The sequence below is a fragment of the Elephantulus edwardii genome, unplaced genomic scaffold (genome assembly GCF_000299155.1).
Source record: "Elephantulus edwardii isolate Elephantulus edwardi_28Jun2011 unplaced genomic scaffold, EleEdw1.0 scaffold00185, whole genome shotgun sequence".
In the NCBI taxonomy this organism is placed as follows: Eukaryota; Metazoa; Chordata; class Mammalia; order Macroscelidea; family Macroscelididae; genus Elephantulus; species Elephantulus edwardii.
Window position 1 is genome coordinate 5502261 of NW_006399935.1, and position 15439 is coordinate 5517699.

Here is a 15439-nt window from a genome sequence, read left to right on the forward strand (position 1 = left end):
GGACGGGCCGGGGGGAGGTGGACGGGCCAGCGGGGAGGTAGACGGACATTGCTCCCACCTTCCACTCCTTGCACCCTCCATGGAGGGAAGGACTGGAGGTGACCCCTCAGGGGAGACCCAGCCAGTGGGCTTGGCCCCAGTCCAGCCGTGCCCCTAGTTTGCTAGAACAGCCACCTCCTCCCTCCGTTGCATTTTCTCTGCCGGGAATCAATGACCACTGGCGGCCGGGTGTCTTCCCCAGTGTCTGCCAAGTGCTTAATGTACTGGGCCGGTTTTGCCAGTTCAAAACTAACTGCTGTCCAGTTTACGGCAACCCCACGTGACTCAGAATCCTTAAGATTCTCAGTGGCCAGCTTTTGAGAAGGACACTGCCAGATCTTTTTATTCCTAAGAGTCAACCTCCTACCTTTTTGGTTACTAGCTGGGCACATTCTCTGGTTACGCCACCCAGAGAGTGTTAGACCCATTCTACAGGGAGGTAAGCGGAGACCAAAGCAGGGCAGGTGGACCCCCAGGTGTCCCTACTCTTCATGCCTAGATGGGTGTGTGCTGGAGGGCGGCCCCGCCTCCTGTTCTTCTTACCCCAGGAGCCATGAACTTGTGCCATCAGACTCAGGGGCTCAGTGATTGGCGAGGTGGGCAGGGGAGTTGAAGACTCCAGCCCCACCAGGCAGTGCGGGGCTGTCTCAGGGGTGTAAGTGGGGGGACTCTCGCTTGACCATGCCGTCTTCTCAGGGCCCAGAAGTCCTGAGATCCTAAACCCTGGACCCCAAGGACTACTGCCAATCAAGCCTTTCTTTTTGTCTCCCTTCCCAGGATAAGTACACGTGCACTTTCACGTACGCTTCTCAAGGAGGGACCAATGAGGTGAGTGTTCAAAACCAAATACAGGACACCTGACCACTTTTTTTTTTTAACTTCTTATTGCATTTTAGGTGAACGTTTACAGAACAAAATTACCTTTCTGTTCAGCAGTGTATTTTGTGACATGGGTTGCAAGCCCCTCAGTGTAACAGCACTCTCCCCACTTCCTCTGTGGGTTTCCTGTTTCCACTTGTCCTTCTTTCCTGCCCCTTTCCTGCTATCTGAGCTCCAATATTGAGCAGTTGCTGCCCCTTCAGTCTCACTTGGTTGATTGGTCTAGGGCACACCTTCCTTTACCTTCTGTTGTCTGACAGAGAGTTGATCCCTGGAGAGTCCAGTTCCAGGTCTGAAGGGCTTGGAAGGAATCCTCAGGGCCATAGCCTCAGGGTGTCCACTAGTCTCTGCCAAAGGAATAATGCTTTTTCTTTGTTGAAATGATTCTGAGAGGAACATCTCTGTCTCTGTCTCTCTCTCTGTCTTTCTCTTTTTCTTTCTCTGTGTGTCTCTCTCTCTCTCTCTGTCTTTCTCTTTCTCTGTGTGTCTCTCTCTGTGCGTCTCTCTCTGTCTCTCTCTTTGTCTTTCCCTCTTTCCCTTTTTGTGTGTATCTCTGTCTCTCTCTCTCTTTGTCTCTCTCTCTCTCTGTCTCTCTCTCTCTCTCTTGTCTCTGTCTCTCTCTCGTTTGTGTGGTCGTCTCACCCTGTAGACTAATTGTTTCCATGCCTCTTTGATTTTCTTCGTCCTCCTCTGGAGAGACAACAAGAGATGCATCTTAGATTGGTGCTCGCAAGTTTCTAAGATTCTGTAGGATGCAGAACGTGGTCTTTGTGGACTTTGTTGTGCCCACTGACGTCGATGTGCCCTGAGACGGTGGTCCCACGTGTCCCCTGTCCTACAGAGACCTGCTCCAGGTGACAGTGGTACTGTGGACCAAACAATCATTAACACACAGTTGTTGTACCCTGCTTGCTTAACCAAGAAATAAGAGATGGCACTCGATTTAAATAGTGACTGCAGTGTCCACTGACCGTCCCCCTCAGTCAGAAAGCAGGTGGACAGAAGGAGGAATGAAAGATAGGAACCTAAAACAACTATGAGATAGCATCTCACCCCAGTAAGAATAGCAAAATTTAACGGAACAGCAAACATCAAATGCTAGTGAGGTTGTGGAGAAACTGGAACCCTTATTCACTGTTGGTGGGAGTGTAAAATCTTGCAGCCACTATGGAAGGAGGTATGGCGCTTTCTCAAAAAGTTGCAAATAGAGATACCATTTGACCCAGCAATTCCACTACTGTGAATATAACCTCAAGAAACCATAACTGACATCCAAGCAGATATATGCACACCCATGTTTATCGTGGCTTTGTTCACAATAGCAAGGAGTTGGAAACAACCTAAGTGCCCATCAACAAACAAATGGATAGAGAAGCTGTGGTATATTCACACAATGGAATACTACGCTACATTGAAAAACAAGGAACTCATGCAATATTATTCAAAATGGGTGGCCCTAAAAAAAAAATGGGTGGCCCTGGAGGACATTATGATGAATGAAGTATCTCAGTCACAAAAGGACAAATACTGCATATTGTAAAACAGGACTGATAGCAGGCTTGGAGGGAGACTGAGAAAGATGGGTTCAATAATGTATACTGCCTTGAAACAGATGAGGGAGAGAACTGTTTAAAAGGGATGTGATTAGGTGTTTTTGTCATGACAGCAGTCCAGAATGAAAGCTGCATAGTGGAGTGGACTTGCGGGGAGGGATTGTATAACAATGTAAGAATTTTTCTTGCACTTTTCAAAGAGAAGAACGAACTGGAAAGGCGGGGGTGGGCAAGGAGAAAAGTGCAACAATGAACAAATGGAAATTCAGAGTCTCTTTCATTAAAATTTAAAACTTTCATTAAAATAAAAACTCATTAAAGTTAATAATAATAATAATAATAATTAAAAAAGAAAAATAGGAACCTGGCACTCCCATCAGCTTCTGTCATTGGGAGCTGCCTTTGACCCCTAGTGACCCCGTGGACAGCAGAACAGAATGGACACTGGTCCGTTGTCGTCCTCACAGACCTCGGCATGGTTAAGGCCCGCATGTGACCTTTGACAGTTCGTCTCACCAGCGGTTGCCCTCGCTCTCCCTGTCCTCTGTTTTCCCCAAATATGATATCCACTCTCAGTGCTGATGATACGTCAAATGGGGCCCTGTTGCGATCCATGAGGTTTCTGTCGGCTAGTTTTCTAGAAGGAGTCTGGGTTAGTCTGGAAATTTCACGGAAACCTGTCTCCATAAGTAACCCTGATGGATTTGAAATACCAATAAAAATAGCTTCCAGCATCAGAGCAACACAAGGTGCCACAGTACGACAGACAGATGGACAGGTGGTGGAAGCTTGCTACAGGCACTGCATTAGTCAGAGGAGAAATGAGGAAGTGAGAGAGCTTAACGGAAGATTTCAAAGGGCAGCTCGAGACAACAAAGCAAAGGATTGTAACGAAACATCCAAGGACCTCGAGTTAGAAAGTCGAAAGGGAAGAACACGCTGAACATTTCTCAGACTAAGAGAACTGGGAAAGAAGAGGCAAAAGTCCAGCTGCCACGCTGAAGGATTTTATGGGCGAAGTCTTGACTGATGCAGGAGGCATCCAAAGGAGATGAAGGAAAACACAGGGTCGCCAGAAGAATGGGTCGGCACTGAACCACTTCAGGAAGTAACCTGGGATCAGCAGCCAGTGGTAACGAAGGCAGAAGTCCAGGCTGCCCCGAAGGCGTTTGTGAGAAAGCAGAGCCCTAGGAAGTGCATGTACCGAGAGGTTTCAGCGAGTGGACGCGGTGCTGGGAGAGCCCACTGATGGAGATGAGGAAAAGCGGAAGACACCGGCCTGGCCGCTGGCTGGGAGAGACCCACCTCTGTGTTTATCCCAGAGAAAGCGAATCCAACAGAAGGCAGAGATGACCACCAGTGCCGTTAATAACGCAGGCACATAAAGTTGTGCTGAAATGAATGAAAACAGCAGTTACAGCAACACCCAGACAGGCCACTACCAGAAATTCTACCTGCATTCAGAAGAGGTCTTGAAATGAAGGATATCACTGCTGACGTCAAATGGATTTTGGCTGAAAGCCGAGAATAACAGAAAGATGTTTATCTTGTTTAATTGAATATGCAAAGGTATTTGTGTGGGCCCTAACAAGTCGCGGGCAACCTTGAGGATTGGAAATTCCGGGCCGCGAATTGTGCTCTTGGCGAGCTTGTGCTGAATCTGACTCCTGACTGACCCTCCAGCGGGTTCTCAGAGGAGGTAAACCACACAGGAATGTTCAAAAGCAAGGTGTTGTTAGAAGCCATCAGATGCTTCGCCGGAGAAGGAGGGGCAGCTTCCTCCTGTGCACTGGGTCGGATCCAATTCGAAGGTCTACAACATGGGAAAAAAATGCAGGATGTTGCTTGAGAATCAGCACCTGAACAAGAAATGGTCTTTTGCATTCATTCACCTCATATGCTTGGGAAACTAAGACAGTAAAGATTTGATGCCCTTCACTTGTGGTGTTGGCAACAAATTTTAAATACCCCCCGGATTACCAGAAAAAGAAATCTGGCCTGGACAAAGTGCAGCCGGAAGACTCCTTGGAAGCAAGGATGAAACTGTCTCATGTTTTGGACCTGGAATCACAAGGGGCCAGTCCTGGAGAAGGACCCTCAACAAGCAGGACAGAGCGTGACAGCAGAGGGACTGAGCTCGGCCAGACTGGGTCGTGTCTTCTTCTGCTGTACAATGTGTGGTAAGAACCAGCTTGGTAGGGGAGCTCTGGTGGCCTAGTGGCAAGGAGTTGCAACTACAATCCCAGAGGCGCACGGTTCGAATCCACCAGATGCTCTGCCCGGGAAGGAGGGACAATCTCCTCCTGTACCAGTCAGATCTGATTTGACAGTACACACAAATAATAAAAAAAATAAAAATAAAAAAATTAAAAAAAAAAAAAAAAGAACCAGCTTGGTGGTGCCCAACAACGTCGTCAGCCTGCATCTGGTGGTCTGGTTCTACACCGCCGTCAGCCTGTGTCTGGTGGTCCAATTCAACAGCATCGTCAGCCTGCATCTGTTGACGTGGTTCCACAAAGTCTTGACCCTGCAGGGTGTTGAAGGAACCCCCCGTGTGGCACATTCCTGCTCTGACACATGGCATCAGAGTCACTGGCCTCTGCTTTGAGGGTTTTTGGTTGAGCTGAGTGCAAGTAGTTAATGTGCTCAGCTGCAGACCAAAAGGTTGGTAGTTCATGTCTATCCAGAGGCCCAGTCACCTACTGCTGAAAACCTCTCCACCGGCTGCCCTGTGGAGCGCCGTTCTCACTGTCCGGCTGGCGGTTGTTACACTGTGTAGTTGTTAAGTGCTTTTGAGTCGCCTGTCACTCATAGCGCCTCTATGCACAGCAGCTCTGACGACAGCCCTGTCCTGCACCAGTCTCACTGACTCTGACACAGCGACCCTTATTGCCCCGGTTACTATATCAGTCCATCTTATCCAGGGTCTTCCTCTCCTGCACTCTCCCTCCACTCTTTCAGCATGATGTCCTTCTCCAAGGACTGGTCCCTCCTGGCCACAAGCATGTGAGACGGGACTTCAAAATCCTAGCCGCCAAGGAGAAACTTGATTTCTTCTTCTCCGGGACAGACCTGTTTGTTTTTTTTTTTTGTGGTCCATGGCATGTACAACACTCTTCAGCACCGTAACTCAAAGGCATCGATTCTTCTGTCATCCTTCTTCATTGTCTACCTTTCTGATACTTAAGCATGTAGTCACAAAAATTATGGCCTGGACCGGGCGCACTTAGCCTCTAGACTGATGTCATTGCTCCTCAGCACTCTGCAGAGGTCCCTGACAGCAGACTTTTTAGTTTCCTGTTGGTGCCAAGACTGTTGATTGTGGAGCCAAGCAAGCTGAAATTGTTAACAATCTCAGTCTCTTCCCCATCTAGCAGGGTGCTGTCAATTGGCCCATTGGTAAGAATCTTTTTCTTTTGGATACTGAGCTTCAATCCACATTGAAGACTATAGTCCTTGACCTTCTGTAGCAAATGCTTCAGTTTGGACAAGCAAGATTGTATCGTCTGCACAATGCAGGTTGTTGATGAGTCTTCCTCCAATCCTGATGCCACACTCCTTCTCATAAAGCCTATCCTTTCAGATGTTCTGTTCTGCATATAGATTGAAAAGGTAGGGAACTAGGACACACCCCTTTCCTAATTTTGAACCATGCAGTGTTTCCTTGCTCTGTTCTTATGACTACCTCCTTATTCAAGGATAGGTTTCATATGAGCACAATCAAGTGTTCTGGGATTCCTTTTCTTCTCAAGGTTAGCCACACTTTGTTGTAATCCACATGGTCAGATACTTTTGCATAGTCAATGAAACACAGACAGACATTCCTCTGGTACTCTGCTTTCAGGCAAGATTCATCTGACATTAGTGATCATGTCTCTAGTGCCATGGCCTCTTCTAAATTCAGCTTGTATTTCTAGTTAGTTTCTGTAATGTACTGTTCCAGGTGTTTTTTGATAACCTTCAGCAGAATTTTGTTTGTATGTGATATTAGTGATAATTGTTTGATAATTTCCACACTGTATTAGATTACTGTTTTTTGAGATAGAAATAAATATGGATCTCTTCCAGTTAGTTGGCCAGGTAGTTTTCCTCCAGATTTCTTGACACAACCTGGTGAGCACATCCAGGGCAGCATCTGTTTGTTGAAATATGTCAAATGGTATGCCGTCAATTCCTGGGGCCTTGTTTTTTGCCAATTCCTTCAGAGCAGCTTGAACTTCTTACTTCATCACCATTGCCTCTTGAATATATATTATTTCATGAAATTCTGTGTCAGCCAGTTCCTTTTGGTTCAGTGACTCTGCGTATGCCTTCCATCTTTCAGTGCTTCTTGGATCATTCACTATTCTGCCCATAGCATCCTTCAGTATTGCAACTTGAGGCTTAAATTTGTTCTTCAGTTCCTTCAGTTTCAGAAATGCTGAGCAAGTTCAGCCCTTTTGATTTTTTACTCCAGTTCAACCTGTATGTAGAACAGATTATCTGGGAGGCATTTAATGAGGAGAAATGTGGGGTCAGGATTGGTGGAAGATCTATCAACAATCTGCATTATGCAGATGACACAAAACTGCTTGCTGAAACTGAGGAGGACCTGAAGCACCTGCTGCAGAGGGTCAAGGACTACAGCCTTCAGTATGGATTGAGGCTCAATGTCAAGAAGACAAAGATTCTCACCACTGGACCAATTGGCAGCATCAGGATAGATGGTGAAGAGATTGAGATTGTTCACAGCTTTAGTCTGCTTGGCTCCACAGTCAACACTCTTGACAACAGTGGCCAGGAAATTAAAAGACGTATTGCAATGGGAAAGTCTGTTGTTAGGGACCTCTCCAAAGTACTGAAGAGCAATGGTGTCTCTCTGGAGACTAAGGTGCATCTGATACAGGCCATGGTCTTTGCAGTTACTTATTATGCATCAGAGTTGTACAATGACTAGGGAGAATAGAAGGAGAATTGATGCCTTTGAGTTGTGGTGCTGGAGAAGTGTATTGAGTGTACCATGGACTGCTAATAGAACAAACAGGTTCATCCAGGAGAGAGCCCCTTCTAGCAACATGTCCAAGTATGTGAGGCAAAGCCTCATCATTCTTGCCTCCAAAGAGCACTCTGGCTGCACCCTCTCCAAGATATATTTGTTTATTCTCTTGGCTGTCCATGGGGTGTTCAGTGCTCTTCTCCAACACCACAAAGGCATCAGTTCTTCTGTCATCCTTATTAATTGTCCAACTCTCAGATGCACAGCAAATGATTGGAAAGACCATGGCCTGAATCAAACACACCTTAGTCTTCAGACTGATACCACTACTTCTCAGTAATTTGGAAAGTTCCCAAAGTGCAGATTTTCCCAGTACAGAGGATCGCCTTGTTTCCTGACTGCTAGTACCAAGGATGTTAGTTGTGGATCCAAGTTAGATGAGGGGGTTGACAGCTTCAGTCTCTTCTCCATTCATCATGATGTTGCCTGTTGGTCCCGTGGTAAGACTCTTTGTCTTAGAAATCCAAATCGAAGGCTGAATTCCTTGATCTTCTGCAGAAGGTGCTTCAAGTCCTCCTCACTTTCAGCAAGCAAGGTTTTATCATTGGCATGACACAGGTTGTTTTGTTTTGGGGTTTTTTTTAAAAAAAAAAATTTATTTATTTTTTGTGTGTGTACCGTCAAATCGGATCCGACTGGTACGAAGGAGATTGCCCCTCCCTCTCTAGCAGAGCAGCTCATGGATTCGAACCGCTTGCTTTTGGGCTTACAGTGCAGCTTCTTGCCACTAGGCCGCCAGAGCTCCATGACACAGGTTATTGATGAGTCTCCCTCCAATCCTGATGCCACACTCCTCTTCATAGAGTCCAGCTTCTCAAACAGTTTGCTCAGCATACAGATTGAATAGGTGTAGAGAGAGAATACAACCCTAACACACTCCCTTCTCAGTTTTAAACCATGCTGTGTTCCCCTGCTCTGTTCACACAGCAGCCTCCTGGTCCAGGTATAGGTTTCACCTGAGCATAAAGTGCTCTGGGATTCCCATTCTTCTCCATGTCAGCCACAACTTGCTGTGACCCACACAGTCGATTGCCTTTGCATAGTCAGTAAAGCACAACTAGATGTTCTTCTGGTATTCTTGTTACACTAGATGGGTTAATTTCATTGCATGCTCTTTGTAACGATGAAAAGTACCAGGAGCTGCTAGTTTTTGTATCGTCTGTGTACAAGGGCTCTTCACTCCTTAGGACGTAGATGTCTCATCCCATCTCACAGGTGAGACGTCAGAGGCCCTGGCTAAGCAGGCTGCCCGGGAACATGTAAGTGTCTGGTGTCACACCCACCCTATGGGGGCAAAGTGGCCTGCAGAGGCAGTAAATGGTTTTCTTACTGTGGTTAAATAGAGGACGTCAAGGTGTCACGTGGTTAGATTGCTGAATGAGTGACGGGTTCGCCTGCCCCTGTGAGGGGGGTGTGTGGCACTGAATTCTGCAGATTGGAAACTCAGGGCACTTTTACGCTGCCCTGCAGGGTCGCCGGGTGAGAACTGGCTCGAGAGAGAACGACGCTCGTCAGGCTTTCTCTGCACCATGTTTGTGTATACACCTCAGAGGTTTAAGCTGTGCTGTGTCCGTTCCCAGACTGCATCCTCCCCCTAGACCCTGTCCCGCCAGCCACGGCTCCCACTCCCCTCCTCCCAGCCCTGGATCCTGGATCCCAACCCAATGGCCTGGGTTCAAATCCACCAGCTGCTCCTCAGGAGAAAGGTGGGCGGTCCCCTCCTGTGCATTTTACAGCCTCTGAAACCCCCTGCAGGGTCAGCTGTGCATTGGTTCTGGCTTGATGACAGTGAGCGAGTGAGGTCACCCGGTTCCCCTCCCGCCATGTCTGGCCTTTTTCGCAGTGCTTCCCTGTTGGCGCGTGCAGCAGGACTTTAGTCCTTGAGGCTGAGGAATAGTCCCTTGTGTGGGGGGACTGCCCTGTTCCCCATCACAGGTCCCTGGACACTGGGCTGTACCCTCCTCTGGGCCCTTGAGAACAGTACTGCCTGAACCCCACTGGACAGTTCTCAGAGCCCCTGTTTTCAGCAGGATTCTTCTCTAATGTTCAAATAATTGCCTTGTTTTCAAGAACTCTGGGAGAGCTGTCAGAACGGCCCCACATCACTCTCACGGGTGGAGATGCTCACGGCCTCAGACCTGCTTGAGGCCCTGGAGCCCCAGTTCTCACCTGGGGTGGGCGGGATGCCGGGTCGGCAGGCATCACCTTTGTGCTTCAAAGTGGACTGTGTCTTAACTGAATGGCCCCTTACTCCTGTGGTCATTAAACTAAGGCTAGCCAGGCGCTAGCCCTGAAAAGTTCTGACATTAAACCATGAATTCCAGCCCCGGAGCCCGTGATCACTGTTGGGAGGGAGGTGACTGTCACTCTGCTAGCAACGCCTGAGCGTACACTGGGCCACCGTCAGCGCCTGTGAATGCTGGCCGGGGTTTGGAGCCTGGAAAGGGGTTTGGAGCCTGGAAAACCCGCAGGCAGAATGCTCTGCTCAGCTCCCGGCAGTGCTTCCTGGTAAGCACTTGACAGCCAGCTCAAAGACTGTTGGTTCAAACCTGCTCAAAGACTCTGCAGAAGAAAGGCCGGGTGATCGGCTTCTGAAAGGCTGAGGCCTTGGCAGTTCCGTCTGCACGTGTGGACTCCCCGTGAGTGGCGTGGACAAGGCAGGCGGCAGGCTGCTATTCGTGGCGTGTTTGGCGCTGGGTGGGGGATGTGGTGCACAGGGACTGGGCAAGCCGTCGGGCTCCGTCCACAGCAGGATGAGCAGTTAGCTGACCTCGGAGAGCCGGAAGTGACATGTTAACGCACCGGGGCGCCTGCACGGTGCAGCTGTGTCCTAGGCTGACCACCCATGCCTTTTCTGTCTCCAGCAGTGGCAGATGAGCCTGGGGGCCAGCGAGGACCAGCAGCATATCATCTGTACCATCTGGAGGTGAGTGCCGTTCCCATGGGGGTTCTGCACCCACAGAAGGGCACCAGGCAGTGGTGGGACAGGGAGCCGGCACCACGATGCAGGGCAGACACACACACACACACACACACCCAGAATGCACATCGGCATCAAGACTGAGAGGAGATGGGGAAGGTCGGACACAGCCAGGTCAGCACACAGTGGGCAAAGAAGAAAGAGTTTAGAGAGCGGGGGCAGAGGGGCCACCAGTCGGGAGGGGTGTGAGCACCCTCAGGACCACCACGTCACCCAGGGGCGCACCGCCTTATTTGAGATAAAACTCACCTTTTCAAAGTGAGCGTTCAGTGGGTTATAGTGTACACGTAGAATTGTGCAGCCATCACTACTGTCACATTCTAGAACATTCCGTTGCTCCTGAAAAAACCCCATGCCTGTTCCCTGCTGCTGCCAGGACTCTGCGGGGTTCTGCTGAGTCGACCTTGGCTCACAGCAACCCTCTGAGACAGTAGGATTGCCCCACAAGGATCCTACACTGTGGCCTTAAATGGAGAAGATTGGAGTTGTCAAGGATTTCACCAGAAGCAAATCAAAAAACTACAGGCTTCCATGTAGATTACACACCAGCAAAAGTCAGAAGTCCTCACAGCTGGACCAATAAGCAACATCGTGATAAATGGAGAAAAGGTTGACGTCAAGGATTTAACTATTTGGATCCACAGTCATAGAAGCCACTGTCAAGAAATCAAATCATGTATTGCATTGGACAAAGCCCTAGAGAGCAAGGATGCCACTTTGAAGACTAAGGTGTGTCTGAGCCAAGCTATGACGTTTTCCATTACCCAATATGCATGTGAAAGCTGGGCCATGAATCAGGAAGACCAGAGAAGAACTGATGCTTCTGAATGACATTGATAAAGATATCGAGTGTCCATGGACTGCCAGAACAAGCACGTCTGCTTGGGAAGAACAGCCTACAAGGCTCCTGTTTGAAGTGAGTATCGGAAGACTTCGCCTCCCACGCTTTGCGCGGACGGGCGGAGACCAGAGAGCGTGTGCTTCTGTTGTGTGTGGTCACTGGGACTGAACCTTGGCGTGAATCCATGACAGGGACAGGAAATCCATCTCAGGTCTCGGCTCCAGAACAGATCAGCCCTCGTGGTGAAGATTTCCCCAGCTTCAGTTATACGCCTCCCATCACCATAGTGCAGGCACCTTCGGGGACCCAGAAGTCCAAGCCAGGACCCCGAAGGGGAAGTGAGCAGGGTGACGGCGTGGAGTGAGAGGACCTGCATCTTACAGTGCCCATGGCATTCTGTCTTCCACCTATCAGTCCAGGGCCTGGGGGATGAGGCTCCTGTGCTGGGACTGGGCCCTCAGGACAGACACAGAGGGCCTCTGACCAGGGCCACTCACGTGTCTAACTCAACAGTGGTGTCTGTGCCACGCTCTGATAGCATCTCATCAAGGTAGGGCCTGGCCAGGCCCTCCACCGCGGCCTGCTACCTAGCCCCCAGAACCTCCACTGCGCACAGGCACCACATGCTGTCAGGTCAGCACCAAGTACGTGCAAGCAGAACACATTTCCAGGATCTCTGGGCTGAGTTTTCAGGTCACCAGGCCTTTCTTCCTCAGCACCTCTGGGTGGACTTGGCCTGTAGCCGTTTTGCAGGTTGGCTCGTGCCCCCCAGAACTGTGCTGTGATTCTTCCATGCACACCTGTGTTAGGTTAACAAGGTAGGATTTGTGTAGAGCTAGAAAAGAGGTTCACTGGGCCAGCGAGCAGGAAGGGGTGAGAAGAGCGGCCAGGCCTCCAGAATACAGGCAGGAACGAGGCTTGAAGACCAGGCCTGCCCTGAGCCGCTGCCCTCAATCACACCTATCACCACCCCCGTTCCCCACCTCCTGCCCCGGGCCTCCTGAACTGTGACAGCTGCCACCCACTTGGGGTTTCTGTTAACTGCAGCAGAGCTAGAGAACCAGACGGGCTGAGCTTCCAGCTCCAGGGGTGAGGTGGTCGCCCTCAGGGGGTGGAACCAGGACTGAGATAGCGCGGAGCCTCGGGATAATGTGGGAAGCCCTGGATCCCTCTTTGTCCCATCTGTCAGGGCTCCCAGGGAGGTGACCCCTGCTGCTGCCTGCTTCCCACCATCACATCTGCCCTGTAGGCAGGCAGGCACACCCAGCATGACCTTCTGGCAGCACCCCGCCCCCCATCTGGTCAGTCCTGTCCTGCTCATCCTCGGGCACGCGGAGCCCAGCTCCTGAAGTTCCGCTTCGTGCCCCATGAATGCACCTGGACAGCGTCGGGAGGAGCGGGCGCATGAGGACGTCAGCGTCTGATCTGTTCCCTCAGCGTCTGATCTGTTCCCGGGGCACAAGCTCCCTGGAGCCAAGATTGCGTGGTGGGGGGATTTGGGTCAGTGTAAGGGTGTCGAGGTTCTATTTGGGGTGAGGGAAACATTGTTTAAATGGTCATGGTTTCCCGGACCAAGTGGGCACACAGCGTTTTGCTCCTGGCTCCCAAGCAGCGTCTGGCCCCGCGTGTCTCCACTTCTTGAGCCCGCAGGCGGGGATGCGCTCACAGCCCAGGGTGGAGGGCTGGTGGAGCAGCAGAGGAGAGGGTGCAGAGGGGATCCCCGCCCCATCTAAAGATGCCTCAGCTCTGCTGGCCTCAACTCAGAGCTTGAGAAGGCTGGCCCTGGTGGAGAGTTGTGCAAACGTGAGTGGGGAGAAGGCAGTAATTGAGCTACCTGGATCAGCAAATAAAAATCGAGATTAAAAAAAAACAACTATGATGGTTGCATGGTATGTTAGGTACAGTTAATGCCACCGAATCATGCACTTGGGAACTGCCAGGTGCTGAGCTTTCCACGCATTTTACCACCATGACAGTGACAGATAATGATTACACAGGTCATAGCCCAGAGGGAAGGGACACTGGTCATGAACAAGCCTCTGGTCTGTTAAGAATGTCCCAGCAAAGAGGAAAGTGGGGACAGTACTGGGGGCCCCTCTGTCCTCCCCAGTGGCCATGTGGAAACGGGTTTCCGTCTTGAGCAGCTGGAGAAGGCTGCCCTGTCACCCCCCTTACCCATCCTGTCTCCACAGACCCCAGGGGAAGTCCTACCTGTACTTCACCCAGTTTAAGGCGGAAGTGCAAGGTGCCAAGATCGAGCATGGCATGGCCTACGTGAGTACCCCCTCCTGACCCTGGTGAGAAAGGGGGTGCCAGGCTGCACACCAATGTCACTCCGTGAATGAAGAGGTGATCTCCATGCCCTCCTGCTGGGATACGTGGGGGCAGCTCTGGTGGCACAGACGTGTGACCAGAAGGTCAGGGATTCAAACCCACCGAACTCCTCTACGGGAGGGAAGCCTGGCGGTTGGGCCCATAAAGGTGATGGTCTGGGGGCGCTGTGAGGCATTTCTGCCGTCACCCCGATCCCCATGTCAGAGGCAGCTCCATGGCACCCGGCCACAATTTAAAGTGGGGACAGGGCTCCCATCAGCACACGGTTCCTGGGCGGTGAACACATGGCTCCTGTCAGAGTCTCTCTGGACCAGAAAATGACACCATCTAGAGAAGGGTACCTGTCTGTCATCCCCCCACCTACCTCAGGAGGCGCTCCTAAAGCTGTGTTCCCTTTCAGTCAAAAGCGGCTGCGCTCGAAAGTGAGAGTGACGTGCCCTTGAAAAGCGAGGAGTTTGAAGTGAGCAAAACAGCAGGTACGTACAGGTGGGAGTGGAGGTGGAGGTTGGACCTGAGCAAAGGGGGGTGGGGGGAGCAGCACAGGGACAGCCTTCAGGGCTGGGATGGAGTGAGGGGAGACTACGGGTGGGGTCTGAGGATAAAGTGAGGGGAGAGCTGGGGGTGGGGCCTGGGATGGAGAGAGGGGAGAGTGGACGGTGGCCACGTAGACTTCCCGGAAGGGGCAGTGAGTTTCTGTTTGGGGCTTCGTAGGCCTCTTCTCCTTCACCGGGTCAGCCTTGTCACCTTCCTGAAGAAGCATTGGAGTAAGTCAGCTCATGACAGAAATTAGCAGGATCGGAGTGTGTGCACGAGAGGGAGGTTCCAGAGCGGGTTCCATGATCGCATCTGATTGGTCCTTCCTTCAGCTTAGAGTTCTGGGGCCTCTGCTCTGCCCCCCACACTCGTGTTCTGGGGGCCTTTATGTTGGCATCTACTCCCCATCCCTGCCCATTCCGTCCTGTGACCATTCTGATGCTTGAGGTACAGGGGTCTGAGGACTTGGGGTGCCCAGCGCCCCCAAATGATGGATCCCCTCTCTTGCAGTCTCCCACAGGCCCGGGGCCTTCAAGGCTGAGCTGTCCAAGCTGGTGATCGTGGCCCGGGTGCCCCCCCACAGTGAGCTGTGACAGGATCGGAGCGGCTGGGCCTTCTCATCTCTGAGCGAGGCTGGGTCCGGAGGACTGGCGTGGCCCCGATTTTCTGGGGATGCCGACAGCCTTCTTCCTTGTCTGGAGGGACTTGCACTGCAACGAGGCCCTGGGCCCAAGTTCACAGAGCCAGATCAGATGACCTACTGGGCCCTTCCTGGCTTTCCAGAACCTTCCCTAGTTTTGTACTCCCTGAACCGGACTCAGCTTCTAGTCCTTTCTGGAAGGGGCATCAGGTGTGAAGAGGGTGGTCTTGGGCCCTCCGGAGCCATGTCCCCTCCGAGCTTCAGGATGCTTCCTGGGAGAGCAGCCCCCTCGCCCCGCCCACCACGGGCACACAGCCCTTGTCACCTCCAGGACGCTTTCACAACTCGCCCAGGGAGCATTGATTGGAGAAAACGCACCACCTCTGGTATTTAAATAAATACAGCACAGATGCTCGGCACCCGGAGCTGGTGGCCTCCAGCTGTGGGGTGGGGGCTCGGGGCAGCGACCCCTTGGCTGGGGCTGGGGCTCTTCTCAGGCCGGGGCGCGCATGGGAACAAACACTGTCCTGCAGTGGGAGGACAGGGATGCCACATGGTCAGTGGCAGTGACCCCTGGACAGGACTCACTGCAGGTGCTACGGTG

General features: G+C 51.3%; 1 protein-coding gene across 1 annotated transcript in view; it reads left to right on the plus strand.

Moving 5' to 3' along the window:
• LOC102858141 (chromosome unknown open reading frame, human C19orf10) overlaps positions 1 to 14788 on the plus strand; it is a 15928-nt gene extending 1140 nt beyond the window's left edge. Inside the window, exons 2-6 of the mRNA XM_006896439.1 lie at positions 817 to 867; positions 10371 to 10432; positions 13520 to 13601; positions 14062 to 14137; positions 14706 to 14788. Of these exons, the coding sequence (XP_006896501.1) occupies positions 817 to 867; positions 10371 to 10432; positions 13520 to 13601; positions 14062 to 14137; positions 14706 to 14788 (354 nt within the window). The remainder of the gene's footprint in view (positions 1 to 816; positions 868 to 10370; positions 10433 to 13519; positions 13602 to 14061; positions 14138 to 14705) is intronic.
• Positions 14789 to 15439: the final 651 nt, after the last annotated feature.